Source organism: Ranitomeya imitator, chromosome 8 (assembly GCF_032444005.1).
Source record: "Ranitomeya imitator isolate aRanImi1 chromosome 8, aRanImi1.pri, whole genome shotgun sequence".
In the NCBI taxonomy this organism is placed as follows: domain Eukaryota; kingdom Metazoa; phylum Chordata; class Amphibia; order Anura; family Dendrobatidae; genus Ranitomeya; species Ranitomeya imitator.
Genome location: NC_091289.1, coordinates 80,247,629 through 80,269,811, shown reverse-complemented (window position 1 = coordinate 80,269,811; position 22,183 = coordinate 80,247,629). Strand labels below are relative to the sequence as shown.

Genomic DNA, 22,183 nt, shown 5'->3' with positions numbered 1-22,183 from the left:
CGCCATTGTTCATACTATCCGTATCCAGCCTGTAGTGTGAACTCTCCATCCAACGAGGGTCGTGTCCCGTAAAGGTGAACGGTCGAGCAGTAACGGCACTGTTAGACTCGGGGAGCCTAGTGATTCTGGTGAGGGCCACTTTTCCTCTCCACCTGCTCCCGGGAAAGAAGGTCGGAGTGCGGTGCATACATGGTGATGCAAAGGACTACCCTATGGCCAGGGTGGACATTGAAACGGCATGTGGCACTGAGTCCCACATAGGCGGCGGCGTTCAGGATTTGTTGCACCCTATAATTATTGGCCGGGATTTCTGTTTGTTTTGGGATTTGTGGGGGAAAGGTTCTGAGCTCCCTAGCAAGAGTAGGGAACCAATGAACCCTGGAAGGGTGTCGCCACACCCAGAGTCAGACAGGTTTTCTTTTTGTGACCTGGTTGGAGATGAGGAGGAAGTGTCCCCTGCATCTGACATTCTGGAGTTAGAGGTATCCGGTGAAAATTTTGGGACTGCTCAACATAGGGACCCCACTCTGAAGGAAGCCTTTAATACTGTCACAGTTATTGACGGGGTGGTACAGGAGCCGGGGGCAGACACAAGATTTCCCCATTTTCTGATGAGTGGGGAGTTGTACCGGGTCACGAAAATAAGGGAGGAGTTGGTAGAGCAGTTGGTAGTGCCGGGTCCGTATAGACGGAAGGTGTTGGACATGGCCCATTCACACATCTTGGGTGGACACCTAGGGGTGGAAAAAACGCAGGAACGAGTTGTGCAGAGGTTCTATTGGCCTGGGTGTCACTGGGAAATAGTGAACTATTGCAGGTCCTGCCCTACATGTCAGCTAACTGCTCCCACTCCTCATTTCCGGAACCCCCTTGTGCCACTGCCCATTATTGAGGTGCCGTTCGAGAGAATTGCCATGGACTTGGTCGGTCCCTTAGTTAAATCAGCCCGGGGCCATCAGTATATACTAGTCATCCTGGACTATGCCACACACTATCCTGAGGCAATTCCCTTGAGAAATTCTTCCTCAAAGAGCATAGCCCGCGAGTTGGTCCATGTTTTTTTCCGGACAGGTCTGCCGAAGGAAATCCTGACTGACCAGGGTACACCTTTCATGAGCAAGGTGATGAGGGAGTTATGCAAAGCCCTGAAAATCTCCCAGTTGAGGACCTCGGTGTACCATCCCCAGTCAGATGGCCTTGTTGAGAGATTTAACAAGACTCTGAAGAGCATGCTGAGAAAAGCTATTGAGAAAGACGGTAGAGACTGGGATTGTCTCTTACCCTATCTGATGTTTTCCATTCGTGAAGTTCCACAGGCCTCCACAGGGTTCTCACCATTTGAGCTTCTATATGGCCGACATCCGTGAGGACTCCTGGATATAGCCAAGGAAACCTGGGAAGCCGAAGTCACGCCCCACAGAAGCGTCATTGAGCATGTGGCCCTGATGCAGCAGAGGATTGCAAAGGTGATGCCTATCGTGAAAGAGCACCTCCTCCAGGCACAAGAAGCTCAGGCCAGGGTCTACAACCGGTCTGCAAGAGTGAGGCAGTTCAATCCGGGAGACCGAGTTCTCGTGTTAGTTCCGATGGTGGAAAGTAAGTTCTTGGCCAAATGGCAAGGGCCATATGAGGTCATCGAGAAACTTGTTGAGGTAAATTATAAAATTCACCAACCGGGAAGACGGAAACCATTCCAAGTTTACCATGTCAACCTCATCAAGCCATGGCAAGATAGAGAGCCGACAGTAACTCCATCGTTGTTAAGCAACCCAGAAGATGAGTTTGGAGCGGTTACTATAGCGGAGACGCTATCAAAGACCCAGAAACAGCAGTGCCGGGAGTTACTCCAGAAAAACTTGGACCTGTTTTCAGAGTTGCCGGGATACACGAAGGTTATAGAGCACGAGGTCCTAACAGAGCCACATGTGCTGGTAAATGTGAAACCCTATCATATTCCTGAGGCTCGTCGAGAAGTTATCTCCAAGGAAGTGGAGCGTATGTTGAAGCTTGGAGTCATTGAGGAGTCCAAAAGCGGTTGGTCGAGCCCAATTGTCCTGGTCCCAAAACCTGATGGAGAGTGGAGGTTTTGCAACGACTATCGGAAGTTGAATGAGGTCTCCAAGTTTGACGCTTATCCCATGCCCCGCGTTGATGAGCTCATCGAAAGGCTCGGGCACACCAGATATATATCCACCTTGGATTTGACAAAGGGGTATTGGCAGATCCCCATGGCACAGGAAGCCAAGGAGAAGACGGCCTTTTCGACACCTGATGGATGCTTCCAGTATGTCCGGATGCCGTTTGGCCTACAGGGAGCTCCGGTGACCTTCCAGAGGGCTATGGATAGAGTCCTTGCACCCCATAAGGCCTACGCTGCTGCGTACCTAGATGCTATCGTCATCTTTAGCCCGGACTGGGAGAGTCATCTGGAGAAAGTCCAAGCGGTGTTTGATGCTCTAAGAGAGGCGGGGTTTACAATAAACCCGAAGAAGTGTGCCTTGGGTAAGAAAGAAGCTAAATATCTAGGCTATATAGTGGGTCGTGGAGAAATAAAGCCCCAAATCAGGAAAGTGGAGGCAATCCAAACATGGCCGAAACCACTTTCAAAAAAGCAAGTTAAAGCCTTTCTGGGAATCGTGGGATATTACAGGAGGTTCATCCCGAACTTCGCCACAGTGGCTGCGCCTCTGACTGATCTGCTGAAGGTGACAAAGTCGGTGATGGTTAAATGGTCCGAAGAGACAGAGTCAGCCTTCCAAGAGTTGAAAGGGGCTCTATGTAAGCAGCCCGTTCTGATGGCCCAAGACTTGAAGAAAGAATTTATTCTTCAGACAGATGCCTCAGATGTTGGGGTAGGAGCAGTCCTTTCCCAAGAGCTACATGGGGAGGAGCATCCTGTTCTCTATCTGAGTAGAAAGCTGTCCTCATCTGAGAAGAACTACTCAGTCGTGGTAAAAGAGTGTTTGGCCATAAAGTGGGCGGTGGACACGTTACGGTACTATCTGCTGGGTCGTAAATTCAGACTAATATCTGACCATGCCCCACCTAGAAGGATGAGGTAAACAAAGGGTAGAAATGCTAGGGTCACCCGTTGGTTCTTAGCCCTGCAGGACTTCAGTTTCCATGTGGAACATAGGGCCGGAAAGCTGCACGGTAATGCGGATGCCCTATCAAGAATCCCTTGTTTAGTTGGGGAAAGTGCCAAGCCCCACGGCTTTAGGCAGAGGGGGGAGGTATGTAGCATGGCTAACGGGTGTGTGGTCGACGGGAGGTATGTGTCACATAGGTACCTTGTCGCTGTAATGTAGCCCGGAATATTTCTTTGTTACACATAACCATATATTTGTGTTTCAGGACCTGTGGTGATGTCAGACCACATGGCTAATCATGTGATTGGTTACTGGGTGTGGTTAGTCCTATATAAGTCAGGCTAATGCTTAACACAGTAGATATGTGTGGAGGTGAAACCCTCCTGAGTGTGTTACGGCTTCAGGACTGAGCCGGATGAACTGGACACTTTTTTTTTCTTTGCCTGAACCAAAGGCTATTTGCTTTCTGTTGTTTTGCCATATGGTTTATGAAGCAATAAACCCAGTGAACTTTAAAGGAACATGCCTCCTGAGTGTCAGCCATCGCACCTGAGTGAGTGGAATCCCTACACTATCTATCTATCTATCTATCTATCTCAGGCCGGCGTCACGCTTGGCGTAGGAAAATACGGTCCATTTTTTACGGGCACGATACGCAGAAATGTTCCCAAAACAGTGTTCTGTATGTAATCCGTTGGCAAGAGTTTCATTGGCGGAATTTTTGCGCAATACGCTAACAAACGCAGCATGCTGCGATTTTCTACGCCCATAAAATGTGGCTGTGAAATATACGGCAGATAGGAGCTGCCCCATAGAGAAACGTTGGTCCGTGTGCAATGCGTTGTTTTTGGGCCTCTCATATGTCCGTACAACTCTCTAGTGTGACGCCGGCCTCATTCCTTCTATCTATCTATCTATCTATCTATCTATCTATCTATCTATCTATCTATCTATCTATCTATCTATCTATCTATCTATCTATCTCAGGCCGGCGTCACACTTGGCGTAGGAAAATACGGTCCATTTTTTACGGGCAAAATACGCAGAAATGTTCCCAAAACAGTGTTCTGTATGTAATCAGTTAGCAAGACTTTCATTGGCGCACCGTCGGCACAAAAAAAGTTACATGTAACTTTTTTTGTGCGTCGAGTCTGCCATTTCGACCGCGCATGCGCGGCCGGAACTCCACCCCATCCTCCCCGGACCTTACAATGGGGCAACGGATGCATTGTAAAACTGCATCCGCTGCCCCCGTTGTTCATTTTTTTCGCAGTTTGCGTTGGTACGTCGGGCCGACACATGGCGATGGCCCCGTACCGACGCTAGTGTGAAAGTAGCCTAAGCCACATTTAACATCCACATGATCGGCATTTCTGTAGTGATGAGAACCCGCCTAGTTTACTGGTGTATGTGTCCCGAAGCACGATATGGACATGATGCACATGCACTACAAAAGCAGATTTGCAATTTTCACTCAGCAAAAACACCCACGGGGTCAAATCATCACAAAACCAGTAAATTCCCCAAGGTGTGTAATTTCCAAAATGGGGGTCACTTGAGGGTGTTTTCTGCTCTTTTAGCAGTTAGGGGCTCTGTATATAGAGTCTACAAACTATTCTAGGAAAATCTGTGCTCCAGGAGGAAAATAGCGCAAAATCCATTCAGAGTCTGACTGTGTGGTTAAACACTACTGTACAGCCCTATATGGGCACATATTTCACTGTCCAATGGTATCAAATTTTGTGAGACATTCTTGGTGTCAATAGGATCACTGCACCCTTACATGAATACATTGAAAGGTGTAATTTGTAAAATGGAGTCACTTATGGGGGGATCTGCTGATCTGGCACCAATGGCTCCCTCAAACCATGACAGTAAAATCTGCTCTAAATTATGATGCTCATTCTCTTCTGAATTTTGCACTGTGCCTAAAAAATATTTACCAATTGCTTGTTGGTTATTGGTGCACTCAAGAGAAATTGCACAGCAAACTAAGAAGTCTATTTTTCCGACTTGCCCTTATACAAAATGTTAAATTTGGGGCTAAAACAACATTTTATCAGTATAAATTTAATTATTCTTTCTTTACAGCCCAATGGTATACATTTTTGAGGGGTACATGTGGTGTTAACATGCTCACTGCACGCTTAAATTAATTCATTGAGAGGTGTAGTTTGTAAAATGATGTCATTCATGAGGGGCTTCTGCTGTTCTGGCACCTCAGGGGCTCTGCCATTGTGTATGGCCCACTCAAACCATTTCAGCAAAATCTGAACTCCAATATGGTGCTTCTTACCTTCTGAGCTTTGCACTGTGTCTCAAAAGTAGCTTTAGACCACATATCACGTATCACGTTTCAGTGTACTCAGGAGAAATTGCACAAGAAATTGAATGGTCCATTTTGCTCCTGTAACACTTGTGAAAATAGAGCAAAACCAACATTCTTGCAGGAAAAATTTATCTTTTCATTTTCACAGTTCAACATTATAAAGTTGTGTGAAGCATCAGGGGTTTTAAAGTGCTTATCACATATCTAGATGAATTCCTTGAGGGGTCTAGTTTCCAAAATGGCCCAACATCTGGGGAATTTCCTTTGTTTAAGCACATCAGAGGCTTTCCAAACCTGACATGGTGTCCACTAACGATTCCAGCCAATTTAGCATCCAAAAAGTGAAATGATGCTCCTTCCCTTCTGAGCCCTGTTATGTATCCAAACAGTAGTTTTGCCCCACATATGGAGTATGAGCACACTCAAGAGAAATTGTGAATAAAAAAAATTGGGGCTAAAAAATATTTTTGTGGGAAAAATGTAACTTTTTTTTCATTTTCACAGCTTAACATTAAAAAAATTATGTGAAGCACCCGTGACTTCAAGATGCTCACCTTACATCTAGATGCATTCTTTGAAGGGTCTAGTTTCCAAATTTGGGTTACTTGTGAGTAGTGTTGAGCGATACCTTCCGATATCGGAAAGTATCGGTATCGGTTTGGATCGGCCGATATTCAAAAAATATCGGATATCGCCGATACCGATACCCGATCCCAATGCAAGTCAATGGGACCAAAATATCGGAATTAAAATAAACCCTTTCTTTCCTTGTAGGTTCATTCTACATGAAGGAAAACAACTAAGAATAATGCCGGATGTATTTGGGGAGGTGGCGGAGACATTAAAGTCATAGAGGTTTATCCCAATCAAATAGAATAGCATGTTTTTTGTTTTTTTTTAAGACGTTCGGAGTGACAAAGATATTGACTATGTAAATTTTTTTTTTATTTTGTCAGATATTGATGTTTCACTATTCCACGCCCTTCCCCTTCTTTTTTTTCTTTTTTTTTTTCTTTTCCCACACTTTCATCTTCATCATCATCAGCATCTTTGACATCAACTTCTTCACCTTATTCATCTTCTTCTTCATCTTCTACCTATTTTTTTTTTTTTATTACATTCTTCATATTCATTTTATTCAACTATTATTATTCTTCTTATTCTACATATTCTTTTTATTCCACTGTTATTATTCTTCCTATTCTACTTCTTCATCATATTCTCATTTGTGACAGGCATTCCCGTAGTTGTTATCTATAAAAGTTTGAAGATTACACCTTCCGTTCTGCCAGTCACAAAAGTTACATTTGTCCGCGTTCAGTTTGGCCTGCAGCATCAGGCTTTATCCAGGGGCACCACGAGGAGGAACGGACTCACCCCCATACACTGCTTAGTCTTCTTCTGCATATAATTTAGATAATATCTTTTGCTCTGATATTAAGTCTTATGCTTAATGTTCTTCTGCTCTTTGTTCTGCAGCCTCTTGTTCTTCTGCTTCTCGGTCTTCCATGTTGTCGTCTCCAGGGTCGTCGTCTCCAGTGTCGTCATCTCCGCCGTCGTCGTCTCCGCCGTCGTCGTCGTCGTCATCGGGGTGGTCTTCCGTGTCGTCGTCATCGTGGTGGTCTTCCGGGTCGTCGACGTTAGGGTCTTCAACTTGGAAATGTAGCAGAAGGTACAAGAAGGCTGAGAAAATGCCAAGAACCAGCTGATGGAACTGGAACTCGGATGGCTACCCGAAGGTTCAAGAGCCTATGGAACTACCGAGGACCAGCTGACGTTACTGGAACCCGGTTACTAAGCAGGAGGTACCCGTGCTAAAAAGCACTACCAAGGACCGCCTGACGTTGACGGAACTCGGATACCCAGAAGGAGGCACCTAAGCCAAAGGCTCTGCCCGGAACCAGCTGACGTTACTGGAACCAGGATGGGGAGCAGAAGGTACAAGAGCAAAAGACACTGCCGAGAACCAGCTGACGGTACTGGAACCCGGATGGGTAGCCGAAGGTCCAAGAGCCAATGGAACTACCGAGGACCAGCTGACGTTACTGGAACCCGGTTACTAAGCAGGAGGTACCCGTGCCTGAAAGCACTACCAAGGACCACCTGACGTTGGTGGAACTTGGATACCCAGAAGGAGGCACCTAAGCCAAAGGCTCTGCCCGGAACCAGCTGACGGTACTGGAACCAGGATGGGGAGCAGAAGGTACAAGAGCAAAAGACACTGCCGAGAACCAGCTGACGGTGCTGGAACCAGGTGGTGGACCCGAAGGTCCACAGGAGAGGAGAGAACAGCTAGGCCGCGAGGCAGCCGCAGTTACCGAACCCCAACAGTCCTACAGGGGGAGCTGGGCCTACTGGCACTACAGAACCAGCCTTGACTACCAGTTCACGCAGCCCACATAGGAAGCTCCTAAACTGGAGGCACCCTGGAGTTGGCTAACCCGACCGCACCACGACGAGGCAAGCATAGGTGTCTCAGTGAGCTTGACACAACCCGGAAACAGCTGACGGTGCTGAAACCAGGCTTGGCACGAGGGAGTACCTGTGACAAAAACACTGCCGAGAACCAGCTGGCGGTGCTGGAACCCGGATGCGTTGCCCCAGTGTGCAAGAGCCAATGGCACGACCGAGGACCAGCTGACGGTGCTGGAACCCGGTTACTAAGCTGTAGGTGCCCGCGCTTAAAAGCACTACCAAGGACCGCCTGGCGTTGGCGGAACTCGGATACCCAGGAGGAGGCACCTAAGCCAAAGGCTCGGCCCGGAACCAGCTGACGGTGCTGGAACCAGGTGGTGGACCCGAAGGTCCACAGGAGAGGAGAGAACAGCTAGGCCGCGAGGCAGCCGCAGTTACCGAACCCCAACAGTCCTACAGGGGGAGCTGGGCCTACTGGCACTACAGAACCAGCCTTGACTACCAGTTCACGCAGCCCACATAGGAAGCTCCTAAACTGGAGGCACCCTGGAGTTGGCTAACCTGACCGCACCACGACGAGGCAAGCATAGGTGTCTCAGTGAGCTTGACACAACCCGGAAACAGCTGACGGTGCTGAAACCAGGCTTGGCACGAGGGAGTACCTGTGACAAAAACACTGCCGAGAACCAGCTGGCGGTGCTGGAACCCGGATGCGTTGCCCCAGTGTGCAAGAGCCAATGGCACGACCGAGGACCAGCTGACGGTGCTGGAACCCGGTTACTAAGCTGTAGGTGCCCGCGCTTAAAAGCACTACCAAGGACCGCCTGGCGTTGGCGGAACTCGGATACCCAGGAGGAGGCACCTAAGCCAAAGGCTCGGCCCGGAACCAGCTGACGGTGCTGGAACCAGGTGGTGGACCCGAAGGTCCACAGGAGAGGAGAGAACAGCTAGGCCGCGAGGCAGCCGCAGTTACCGAACCCCAACAGTCCTACAGGGGGAGCTGGGCCTACTGGCACTACAGAACCAGCCTTGACTACCAGTTCACGCAGCCCACATAGGAAGCTCCTAAACTGGAGGCACCCTGGAGTTGGCTAACCCGACCGCACCACGACGAGGCAAGCATAGGTGTCTCAGTGAGCTTGACACAACCCGGAAACAGCTGACGGTGCTGAAACCAGGCTTGGCACGAGGGAGTACCTGTGACAAAAACACTGCCGAGAACCAGCTGGCGGTGCTGGAACCCGGATGCGTTGCCCCAGTGTGCAAGAGCCAATGGCACGACCGAGGACCAGCTGACGGTGCTGGAACCCGGTTACTAAGCTGTAGGTGCCCGCGCTTAAAAGCACTACCAAGGACCGCCTGGCGTTGGCGGAACTCGGATACCCAGGAGGAGGCACCTAAGCCAAAGGCTCGGCCCGGAACCAGCTGACGGTGCTGGAACCAGGTGGTGGACCCGAAGGTCCACAGGAGAGGAGAGAACAGCTAGGCCGCGAGGCAGCCGCAGTTACCGAACCCCAACAGTCCTACAGGGGGAGCTGGGCCTACTGGCACTACAGAACCAGCCTTGACTACCAGTTCACGCAGCCCACATAGGAAGCTCCTAAACTGGAGGCACCCTGGAGTTGGCTAACCCGACCGCACCACGACGAGGCAAGCATAGGTGTCTCAGTGAGCTTGACACAACCCGGAAACAGCTGACGATGCTGAAACCAGGCTTGGCACGAGGGAGTACCTGTGACAAAAACACTGCCGAGAACCAGCTGGCGGTGCTGGAACCCGGATGCGTTGCCCCAGTGTGCAAGAGCCAATGGCACGACCGAGGACCAGCTGACGGTGCTGGAACCCGGTTACTAAGCTGTAGGTGCCCGCGCTTAAAAGCACTACCAAGGACCGCCTGGCGTTGGCGGAACTCGGATACCCAGGAGGAGGCACCTAAGCCAAAGGCTCGGCCCGGAACCAGCTGACGGTGCTGGAACCAGGTGGTGGACCCCAAGGCCCACAGGAGAGGAGAGAACAGCTAGGCCGCGAGGCAGCCGCAGTTACCGAACCCCAACAGTCCTACAGGGGGAGCTGGGCCTACTGGCACTACAGAACCAGCCTTGACTACCAGTTCACGCAGCCCACATAGGAAGCTCCTAAACTGGAGGCACCCTGGAGTTGGCTAACCCGACCGCACCACGACGAGGCAAGCATAGGTGTCTCAGTGAGCTTGACACAACCCGGAAACAGCTGACGGTGCTGAAACCAGGCTTGGCACGAGGGAGTACCTGTGACAAGAACACTGCCGAGAACCAGCTGGCGGTGCTGGAACCCGGATGCGTTGCCTTGCCTATTAAAGATTGTCTTCCTAGAGCCCCAACTAGCGGTGTTGGAGCAAAGGGTAAGCAGGGGGAGATGAGTGTAGGCCGAAGCCTGCACTGGAGGCAGCTTTGTGTCTGCGTTGCGTTTGCAGGACACTTTGCCGGCTACACACTGGGGGAACAGCTGGCGTTGCTGAACCCCACTAACACAATGGCGTGTGTTTTTCTCTGTGCAGCTAGCACTTGCGGGCAAAAACTAGCGATGTTAGAGCCCGTGTTGAAGCAGGAGGAGGAGGAGAGGAGCAGAGTGTAGGCCGAAGCTTAGTTGAACCAATTTCAAAGGAAACCTTTAACCCCCCCCTCAGGTGTTACAAAGTACAAGAGACACACCTTGTGCAGTATTAATGCTGCACAAGTGAAAGGTTGCTCTATTAATTTGTCTACTTGCACACGCTGAATGAAAGACATACACAATTTACCCCATTCTACAGTCAAACTGTAGTGGATGCGTGACTTGGTTTTTTGATGAGACGCAGCACAGGTGTCCAAAATAACGCCTTGGTGCTTGGAGCAGCTTCCTGAGCGTTGTTATTTGCTGTACAGGAGTCTGCGCTCTTGTGTTATCCCTTGGCAATGCCCTGTTAGCGCTGCCCATCTTATGACATCATTTCATGTTGGCCGGTGCGGTTAACGATGGCCATAAATCCCAGACCCACAGTGTCTTTTCATAAAGCCACACTGCGGTGCTGGGATTCGTGGCCTTGAGCAGTAAATATTTTGGCCGCTCACACACGTCCTTACACCTGCTTCAGACTGGGCGGCCTCTGCTGATCCCTTCTCGCATGCCGCGGCCATGAGGCTGCACAGTCTGAAGAAGGCTGAAGGAGATGAGTTAAGACAGGCGAAGATATGCACTGCTCGTGCCCATCAATCACACCCTCGCAGTCAAAATAATTAAGACAACGAGGAGCATTTTATTCAGGCAGGGCGGACGAACAGGCGCAAGTAGCCAACCAATGATGTCAGAAGACGGGAAGCGCTACCAAGGGGGGTGCTGCGTATCATTAGAAAGGAAAGTCACACCTCAGGGACAGTGGAATGGTCTCAAAGAGACACATTTTGTACGTGTTGAGTTCCACGTGGGCAAGGAGAAAACATCAGCCACCTTGTACAAATGCAGCAGTACTGCTGTACAAGGTGGCTGTTATACATAGAAACACCTGGGGGTGGGGGCCAGGCTCCCTTCAATTTCAGTTCATGTGCCTGCGTGGCGTTTGCAGGTCACGTTGCAAGCTGCACAGCAGGGGAACAGCTGGCGGTGCTGAACCCCACTAACACATTGGCTGGTGTTTTTCTCTGTGCAGCTAGCATTTCCGGGCAAAAACTAGCGGTGTTTGAGCCCAGGGTCAGCAGGAGGAGGAGGAGAGGAGCAAAGTGTAGGCCGAAGCCTGCACTGGTGGCAGCTTTTGGTCGGTTGTGCCAGCGTGGCTTGTGCTGGACACGATGCCGGCTACACAGCGGGGGAACAGCTGGCGTTGCTGAACCCCACTAACACATTGGCTGGTGTTTTTCTCTGTGCAGCTAGCATTTCCGGGCAAAAACTAGCGTTGTTAGAGCCCAGGGTCAGCAGGAGGAGGAGAGGAGCAGAGTGTAGGCCGAAGCCTAGTTGAACCAATTTCAAAGGTTACCTTTAACCCCCCCTCAGGTGTTACAAAGAACAAGAGCCACTCCTTCTGCAGCATTAATGCTGCACAAGTAAAAGGTTGCTCTATTAATTTGTCTACTTGCACAAGCTGAATGCAACACGTAGACTATTTAGCCCATTATACTGTTTAACAGTAGTGGAGGCGTGACTTGTCTTTTTAAAGAAAAGCAGCACAGGTGTCGAAAACAACACCTTTTTGCATGGGCGCAGCTTCCTGAGCGTTGTTAGTTGCTGTACAGGAGTCTGCGCTCTTGTGATCCTTTGGCCATGCGCTGTGAGCGCTTCCTGTCTTATGACCTCATTTCATGTTGGCCGTTGCGGTTAGCGATGGACATGAATCCCAGACCCACAGTGTGTTTTTAAAAAATCACACTGCGGTGCTGGGATTCGTGCCCTGGTGCAGTAAATATGTTTGCCGCTCACACATGTCCTTACACCTGCTTCAGACTGGACGGCCTCATCTGATCCCTTATCGCCTGCCGAGGCCATGAGGACACCCAGTCTGAAGAAGGCGGAAGGAGATGAGTGAACACAGGCAAACATATGCACTGCACATGCCCATCAATCACACCCTCGCTGTCCAAAAAAATAAGACACCGAGGGCCGTTGTTTCGAGCAGGGGAGATGCACAGGCGCAGCCAGCTAACCAATGATGTCAAAAGACGGGCAGCGCTAACAAGGGTGGTGCTGCGTGTCATTACAAAGGAAAGTCACACCTCAGGGACATTGTAATGGTCTCTAATGAGACACATTTTGTACGTGTTGAGTTCCACGTGGGCAAGGAGAAAAAGTCAGCCACCTCGTACAAATGCAGCAGTACTGCTGTACAAGGTGGCTGTTATACATAGAAACACCTGTGGGTGGGGGGCAGGCTCCCTTCAATTTCAGTTCATGTGCCTGCGTGGCGTTTGCAGGTCACGTTGCAAGCTGCACAGCAGGGGAACAGCTGGCGGTGCTGAACCCCACTAACACATTGACTGGTGTTTTTCTCTGTGCAGATTGCATGTCCGGGCAAAAACTAGCGGTGTTAGAGCCCAGGGTCAGCAGGAGGAGGAGGAGAGGAGCAAAGTGTAGGCCGAAGCCTGCACTGGTGGCAGCTTTTGGTCGGTTGTGCCAGCGTGGCTTGTGCTGGACACGATGCCGGCTACACAGCGGGGGAACAGCTGGCGGTGCTGAACCCCACTAACACATTGGCTGGTGTTTTTCTCTGTGCAGCTAGCATTTCCGGGCAAAAACTAGCGGTGTTTGAGCCCAGGGTCAGCAGGAGGAGTAGAGGAGCAGAGTGTAGGCCGAAGCCTAGTTGAACCAATTTCAAAGGTTACCTTTAACCCCCCCCCTCAGGTGTTGCAAGGTACAAGAGCCACACCTTGAACAGCATTAATGATGCACAAGTCAAAGGTTGCTCTATTTAATTTTGCTCCTTGCACACGCTGAATTAAACACGTACACTATTTAGCCCATTATACTGTCAAACAGTTGTGGAGGCGTGACTTGTCTTTTTAACGAGACGCAGCACAGGTGTCAAAATTTGCACCTAGGTACTGGGCGCAGATTCCTGAGCGTTGTTATTTGCTGTACAGGAGTCTGCGCTATTGTGTTATCCCTTGGCAATACCCTGTTAGTGCAGGCCGTCTCATGACCTCATTTCATGTTGGCCGGTGCGGTTAACGATGGCCATAAATCCCAGACCCATAGTGGCTTTTCCTAAAGTCACACTGCGGTGCTGGGATTCGTGGCCTTGTGCAGTAAATATGTTCGCCGCTCACACATGTCCTTACACCTGCTTCAGACTGGGCGGCCTCAGCTGATCCCTTATCGCATGCCGCGGCCATGAGGCCGCACAGTCAGAAGAAGGCGGAAGGAGGGGAGTGAAAACAGGGGAACATATGCACTGCTCGTGCCCATCAATCACACCCTCGCAGTCAAAATATATGAGACAACGGGGGGCGTTGTGTCGGGCAGGGGGGACGCACAGGCACAGCCAGCCAACCAATGATGTCAGGAGACGGGCAGCGCTAACAATGGGGGTGCTGCGTGTCATTAAAAAGGAAAGTCACACCTCAGGGACATTGTAATGGTCTGTAATGAGACACATTTTGTACTTGTTGAGTTCCACGTGTGCAAGGAGAAAAAGTCAGCCACCTTGTACAAATGCAGCAGTACTGCTGTACAAGGTGGCTGTTATACATAGAAACACCTGTGGGTGGGGGGCAGGCTCCCTTCAATTTCAGTTCATGTGCCTGCGTGGCGTTTGCAGGTCACGTTGCAAGCTACACAGCAGGGGAACAGCTGGCGTTGCTGAACCCCACTGACACATTGACTGGTGTTTTTCTCTGTGCAGATTGCATGTCCGGGCAAAAACTAGCGGTGTTAGAGCCCAGGGTCAGCAGGAGGAGGAGGAGAGGAGCAAAGTGTAGGCCGCAGCCTGCACTGGTGGCAGCTTTTGTTCTGTTGTGCCAGCGTGGCTTGTGCTGGACACGTTGCCGACTACACAGCAGGGGAACAGCTGGCGGTGCTGAACCCCACTAACACATTGGCTGGTGTTTTTCTCTGTGCAGCTAGCATTTCCGGGCAGAAACTGGCGTTGTTTGAGCCCAGGGTCAGCAGGAGGAGTAGAGGAGCAGAGTGTAGGCCAGTAGTGTATAATAGCCATGATCCGTCAAACTCAATCTGACAGGTGCCCCGCCCCTATCAAAGTGTATCAAAATGTGTAACCCCTCCCCTCCCCTTGTCTGACGGCTGGTATCCAGCTGTCCCTCCTTGTTTGATTTCCCCTTTTGATATAGTTTAATATAGTTTAATTTGTTGTAGTTTTGATATTATTCCCGTATTTTGTGGAATAACACATGTTTATAATTATAGCCTAGTCGTGTATTTATTTTACACGTGGTTTATAACACCTTTCTCATTTGTTTTATAATAGATTTTATACGTATCCCCGAGTTTGATTCTGTAAGCTTTTGTTTTATTCACAGTGTATTCATATAGTGGAGAACTTAAAGCTGTTTATATGTGTCTCTACTGAACACTATGGTGAACATTAACTAAATGTTTATTTTCCCAAACAGAGAATCTGCTGTGGGTATTTGCAGTGTATTCATATAGTGGAGAACTTAAAGCTGTCTATTTGTTTTTGTAAATGGTGAACACTAACTAAATGGTGAACATTATCTAAATTAGGTTAACTGCGGTTCAGAGGTTCATAACACCTAGGTCAATTTATAGCACCTAGGTCAAGCAATTGTTGTTGTATTTGCGTACCCCATAAATGTTTATTCTCACAAACAGAAAAGTTATTGTGTCCTGAAGATGGCATCTGAGGTTATTTGTTTTTTGTATTAGCTTTCTCAGAAAACAGCTGTGTTATCTGAGGGTCAGATATTTTTGTACAAACTCATGCTGTTTGGTGATCTTTGTGAAGCAGAACTTTGTTTTATAACACATTTGTACTTGTATTGTACCTGAATTGATATTTGCTTTCTCTTTTTTGTGTCCTGAAGATGGCATCTGCAAAGTTATTTGTTATCTACTGAGGCCATTGCAAGTTGTGTTTATTCACATTGTAGCAGGTTTTATCCTTGTGGCTGCCTTATATACACAGAAGAGATATGCACCAATGTCACAACACAAGTTATAATATGACCCAATGTTACAACACAAGTAAGAAGCGGCGTGTTTTATACGAATAAAAACCAAAGACACGATATTGTAAAAAAAAAAATTTAAAAGATTTATTTCTCACAATAAAACAGCATCTCAAAGACATTTCAACACTATAAAAAATTCTTACAGGTTATAAAAAGTAAAAACATTAAATAGTACAATGAACAATTACACTTCTTACAAAATAATTAATATAGCGTTACAAGGCGTGTACAGCATTTATCCAGTACATTCTTTACATCGTGAGCCACATGGTTTGTAGCAGCGGTAGAGACCTTTTTTTAGGTAGCAAAGTTCCACGTGTGGTACCTAATGACGGGGAATGTAAAGATTGAATTGTACGGGGTGACGCCGCTAACTTCAGCGGTGTAGATACAGAGCGTGTCTCACTGTTGGTAATTTTTAATTCATCTAAAAGCTTCCTAGTAGCGGGGTTACCCACAACTGTAGACGGCATATTTAGTTCGGCCATAGCCTGCATAAATGAATCCCAACCCGGTGGTAAATTTCTACTGTTCAGAGCATGACTCTGCGTTGTACTACGTACCAAATCCAGTAAGTTAGACCCTGGTATTACGGATCCTTTGAAAATAAATTCAGCATTATTATTCCATGCTGTGACATTTTTATTCTGCAGCAGCCTGTTTAGTAAAAATTCAGCATTCTTTTTATATCTTTGGTTTATATGTCCGACAATTTCAGCGATCTCATGATTTTTATCAGAGTCGGTATTTGGCAATTGCTGCTGACCAGGATCAGGAGGGCTAACGAGATTTAAAGCCGTTACTTCTTTTGAGCTGTGCCTCGTATGTACCAAGTAGCGTTGTAGCACAGCGCTATACATTTTAATTTTCACATCATCGGGAATGTCACGACGCTGTAAAATGTCGCTAATCTCACCATCAAGGCGCCGAATAACACTGTCGCGTATGTTATCTGTAGTACCGGGTCTTAGTTTGTCTAGCTCCTGTTTGGGTACTAGATACATTTTCGTTGTATGCTCCATTATCTTCCGGCGATCAGGCTTGTTATTATTGGGATTGCAAAAGCTAAAAGAGGACCGATAAACCCGCCGGCCTGTTTTAGTAGGCGCTTCTTTTTCTTTATGGGCTGAGACCTGTCGCTCAGGGTTCTTATAGCTTTACGCCACTTCTTTAATATACCTTTTTGGCGCTCTTTCAGCGGAATCCTGCCTTTTAAGATATTTAAAGCAATCTCGCCTATGGCTGTAATTAAATCATTGCTTGCATCGCGCAAAATAGACTTTCTGACAGCGGGGGTTGCTTTCACTAGGGTTTTTAAGAGAGCCCAGTTACGCCGGAGCCTCTCAGACATCTTTACATCACAACGACCACAGTGTAGAATGTCTGATACCTGGTAAAATTCACTTTTTAGAAGTTTTTTTCTTCTGAACATAGACAGCGGGCAGCGCGGGTGGAAACAACCCAGTCCTTAAACGCAGATCCTCAGGAGTATTAGCTCTCAAATCTACAAGCAAATACCCGTAAGGCTCCCGCGTGGCATCCTCAAAAGCTTCTAGGAAAAAACGTGTTTTTCCGGGATACATCTGACGAGCTAGAGTTAAAATTTGTAATTTATCTCGGGGGTTGTTAAAAAGCACCATGTACTTTGTGTTTAAATTTATCGTACGGCTTTTCTTGCCCTGACAAAATATGTTTTGCACCAGGTAGAAAATGCTGAGATTTCTGTGGTGCACATACTTGGTAAAGGCTTTTTCTATCTCACAATTCTCACTAGCACTCTCCATGAGATCATCAACAATCGCCAAATTCACCTTCTCCGGTGGGAATAATTCGTCATCTACGAATGTATTCGGCAGACCCTCCACAAATCTGGCGTGGGGAAAAGAGAGAGAGATTTCATCATATAGTTTTTGCCAACACGAATAAAACCATACAATATTATCAGGTTTCTGAGAAAAATTAGCTTCAATATTATATAGCAGCTGTTTTACAAAATAGCTCTTTCCAGAATTAGACGGGCCTGCTAGAATGCACGAGAACGGGTGTTGCAGACGCGTATCCATCACAATACTCGACTAATACCCAAAAGGTAATGTTGTGAAATCGTCTAATAGTCGCCGCTTTGTATAAACGCACTTTTGTGTTTTGCGTAATGGCCTTGTTTCAATATCCCAGTACTTTTTATTTCTCACAATGGACGCCTGCTGTACGACAATACGTTTCTGAGTTTCTGCGGCAGAATTGCGCGGGTAGTCCAGAACTAGATCTTTCAGACTGTTGAAATTAATAGATTGAGAGTTACCAACATTTAGTGTTATCCCCTTAACTTTTAAGACAGTTTTACCGGTGTTGAGTTTGTAGCCGTAAGTTTTGGGGCCCGCGGATACAAATTCTGTGATGTGTGTACCATCGGGTATTTCACTGGTCAGCTCCCCCAGGTAATCGCCTAAAGGCGGTTGCCACTCACCATCTCTCTGTACAAAAATAACTGAGTCTGTGTCGTGATAAAGGCACCTCTCCTGCAGCCGGTCCAGCAGCGAATAGAGCTCTAACCGAGCATACGCTGTTGTAAAACACGCTATAAAAATGTTTGTGTTTTTGTTGAGTGTGTGGTGGCCTTTTGCATATTTCCAGTTAATGGTTGCGGTGTCATCATCAAGGAAATGTAACATCGAAATGTCATAGTAAGGCAGGAACAAATACTTAAAAAGCTCATCTGGATCCCTAACAATGCTGGTACATGATAGATTAGATCTCTGAGCAAACTTTCCCCATAAAGAATTTAAGAAAAGCTTGGAGATCTGGCGCTTAGCAGGATTGACAGCTATATTTTCAGGCCGTAATTGGACACCTTCTTTTTCAAGAAAAGAGTCAATGTACTGCCGTTTCTTGGCGTCATCAGTGCACCAGCTAGGATAACCAGAGGCTTCCTGCTTATCCCTAAGATGTAATTTAATGTAAGGCGCAAACAGATCATCAGTGGTTTTAGGAAAATGCCATATTTCATAGATGTGAGCGATCCGATACCCTTTTTCTATCGCCATCTCGAGCTCTATAGTGCACCAGGTGCCTGTCAGCGCCCGTTCTTCATCACTGTGGGCACAAATATCTGCCTGGGAATCTGCAGCGCATGTGTAGCAAAGGGGAAACATTAATTTTTTGTTGAGTTTTACCGGTAGAACTGGAAAAAATAAATCTCTCGGCGGGTAGACCTTGACTCTAGCAATGCCAAAGTATTTTTTAATGAATCCAAAATTGTCGTAGATGATGTCTGGGTGGCCTACAGGGTATGTTTTAGTTTTGTTTACAAAGGGGTACAGACTGGTGAAATCGTAGTAGTGTAAAGTCTCCCCTTCTTCCAGATGGTGATAGAGCTTAATGGCGTTAGTTCGCCCGCCATAAAGCGCATCACGGGGGTCTAAAGGAGCGGGGAATTCCATCTGACGAAGAAATGTTTGAAGGTTAGAATCATTTTCAACCATTTCATTCCACTCATGTTCCCACATCAGTCTTACTGTGTACCCGCAACACTGTAAGTAACGCTTTTTAGCTAAAAAGGTGTAATATAACTGGCCGTAGGACGTGCTTGTGACCTTATTTGTGTCATTTTCATTATAGCACACGGGACAACCGTGGTAAAAACACCCCTGAAATTCAAAGGCTATGTGCTGGCCGCTAACATAGGCATAGCCATCTAGAAAATACTTCCCGACCTGTTTTTCACCGCCTCTCAAAGCGTGCTGTATGTCGATGTTCTCAGAGTGGGCTACATACATGAGCCACTGTATAGCGGGTGTCGAGTAGCGCTTTTTTGCCTTGTGATAATTATCACCAGGTAAAATGGCGATTGTCTTTTTTGGTAGAAATTTAAACCGGTACATTGTCATACACACCGAGGCCAGGGTGATGAGCTGAAAAGGATCAACACATCTGCGCACTACAATCTTTTGCTTTTGACGCTTACAGTATTTTTTAACATTTTTCTGCGTCATCTGCATAATACGCTCTCTATAGATCTCGCAGGCGTGTCTCAAAATTTCAACATCTTGTTTGCAATAAGATTTTAGCTCGGCCTTGAAGTCAAAAGTTGTATTTACCTGTGTCTCATACCACTCCAGGAGCATGAATCCGTGGCTTTTTACACATTTTAAGCTCTTTACACCCCTTAACATCAGCCGGCCGCGACCTCTTTGACCGTTTCTTAACATTAACAGAGTTAGATACACAGACATGAGATATGTCACCCAAATTAGAGGATCCTGAGGGTCCGGCCCCAGAGGCATTAGCAGGCCCCGTTACACATGGCGCTGACGGTTGCATAGTGTGGGACATACGTATAATGAGCGGTTCTATGGATGGTTGCTTACCATCAGCGAGCTGATCAATCTCGCGATCATACTCTTCACGACTCATCGTGGCTGTTGCACCCACGGCGCAGGATGCGGTTGGTGACTCTGTAACATGTTTTGTTTTCCGCTTATGTTTTCGGGGTGCCTCGAGCACTTCTGGATATAGTGGCGCGGGGTCATTCACACGGATTGTCGATGGCTGACCGGTACTTGAATGGGGTATTTCACGATGGTCCGACGGTACAGGGTTTCCTGCGTCCTGCACCACGCAGATCGGTGATAGCGGATATGCTCTAACAGAACCATTAGCCGTCTGTATCGCCGGCCACGCTTGTGCTGCGCCATTCTCGGTGATCTGTAGCGGCTGTAGAGGTGCTGGAGGTGTTTTTCTCATGACTTTGCGCTTAGCTGTAGGAAAGATTATACATGTGTCAGATATGTGCGAGACCGTCGCAGGCCGCTGCGCATAGCTGCAGGAAAGATTATACGTGTGCCAGATATGTGTGAGACCGACGCAGGCCGCTGCGCTTAGCTGCAGGATAGATTATACATGTGTCAGATATGTGGGGGCCATGGATCTCAATGATGAAGCACGTGCATCATTGACTGTACAGAGACTGTGCATGTATACTAAAATATACACTTACGGGATAGCGATGTGTGGTGAATGATTGCCGTGGCGTCTTCTGCAGCTTCTGCGATGCTCTCCATTAGCTCCGGTATATTCTCTTTTGTGAAAATTCTTCTAGGCTTCAGTTTACAAGCTATAAATAAAGATACAGGCCTTAGTAGAGGCGTGGTGGATTTTCGCAGAGCGGTTGTGCAAAAAAAAACTTTTCATACGATTCTCACCTCTCCCTTTTTTGCCCCCCGGTCCGAGCTGTTTTTTAGGTGCTCTAGAATCAGGGCTGTTTCTCGGCGTGGGGGTCTGGTACATCAGTTCCTCAACAGGCGGCTGATTGTGTTCCGTGGTGGTTGGTTCTGGAAACATGTCGACATCTGTAAAGAATTAATATATATATTTACACGTCTAAATACTTAAAAGCTATATACACACACACACACATACATACACAGCAGTCACACAACGCACCTATGATGCCTTGAGTCAAATCCCACACAGCAGCGACACCTGCATTAGTGTTACTATACTCAGCTCCAGGTGTATCACACTCCAGAGTAGGCACGCTGAAGCCGTTTAAAAAATCATCGCTATAGTTGCTGATAAATTCATCTACAGCATCGGGGGTGTTCCTGGTAAATTCATCTAGATTATCGGGGATGGTCCTGATTAATTCATCTTAAACAAGAAAGAATAAACAATATAAAGATAATATATAAAAACAGCCCTTAGTTAGAATGGGACACTAACAGATACATGTATATAAATCTTGAAACATACCTATTACCGAATCCGCAACTTGACTGGAAAAAGCCGAAAAATGTTGGGATTCCATCTAAAATAAATTATCTGTGTAAATTTTATGCGCAATCTATATTATCCACACACCACTACTCGTCAAACTCAATTATATACCCCAACAAATAAACTGCTCCCCGTGTATAAATATTCTTATACTAAGCAAATCATGGGTAATACGGCTAAGTCTTTCTATATTAATTATGCGCCACAAATATGATTTATGCGGTAAAACTATATTACACAGCCCCACAAAATATACCGCTACTGTATAAATATGACTATAAATATGTCTATGTTAAACAACACACATGTAGTAAGTAAACGCTGCAGGCGCTAGTTAGGGCGTATTGACAGTTATTAACTACTGTATTACATAAATTATGTTATAATAGTTGTCCGCGGATAAGTCTTTCTATATTAATTATGTACCACAGAATATGTTTTATGCAGTAAAACTATATTATACAACGATACTAAATATGCAGCTATCCTCCAGTATAAAACTAACTTATTAGACAAATAACACCCTTAATTATGGTTTTAGAGATGCATAGTTAAATATAATTAAGCATTTGCGAATAATAACACAACTGTCTTATATACTTACATTTAGAATAGCTTGCTTTTTTTAGTCTGGTCGGACTTCTGGTGGTTGTCTGATGTACTTAGTGGGCCAGCCACCTGTATTTATCCTGAGTGTCAGAAACCAGCTCACCTGTTAACACCCAGAAACACGCCCAGTTACGCCCCCACCACACGCCTGCTGTTAACACCCAGAACACAACCATACATGCAATTAATGCATGCATTAACTCACGCATGATATATCCGGATTAAAACAGGAATTTTTATACAGCTGAATTTCTGAAAGAAGCAGGCTGTTGATTAACGAACCACAATCATTTTAATCAATCATGACGTCTAAA

At 47.1% G+C, this 22,183-nt stretch overlaps 1 protein-coding gene across 1 annotated transcript; it reads right to left on the bottom strand.

Annotated features, from left to right (window-relative positions):
• Window positions 1-15,656: 15,656 nt before the first annotated feature.
• Window positions 15,657-21,976, bottom strand: LOC138647836 (uncharacterized). The gene is made up of 7 exons (XM_069737117.1): window positions 21,865-21,976; window positions 21,237-21,291; window positions 20,928-21,134; window positions 20,687-20,833; window positions 20,482-20,598; window positions 19,853-20,242; window positions 15,657-17,354 (listed from the first exon to the last, which is right to left on the bottom strand). The coding sequence occupies exons 2-7, from the start codon at window positions 21,289-21,291 to the stop codon at window positions 17,323-17,325; spliced, it is 948 nt and encodes a 315-aa protein (XP_069593218.1). The 5' UTR covers window positions 21,865-21,976; the 3' UTR covers window positions 15,657-17,322.
• Between the last annotated feature and the right edge of the window lie 207 nt (window positions 21,977-22,183).

What these genes read in the sequence shown, in the direction of transcription:
- LOC138647836 (XM_069737117.1), bottom strand. Translation starts at nt 21,291, where the DNA reads ATGGAATCCCAACATTTTTCGGCTTTTTCCAGTCAAGTTGCGGATTCG. An exon ending in GGGGGGCAAAAAAGGGAGAG is followed by an intron (nt 20,599 to 20,686) that starts GTGAGAATCGTA and finishes CTTTATTTATAG; the next exon opens with CTTGTAAACTGAAGCCTAGA. An exon ending in TCACCACACATCGCTATCCC is followed by an intron (nt 20,243 to 20,481) that starts GTAAGTGTATAT and finishes TCTTTCCTACAG; the next exon opens with CTAAGCGCAAAGTCATGAGA.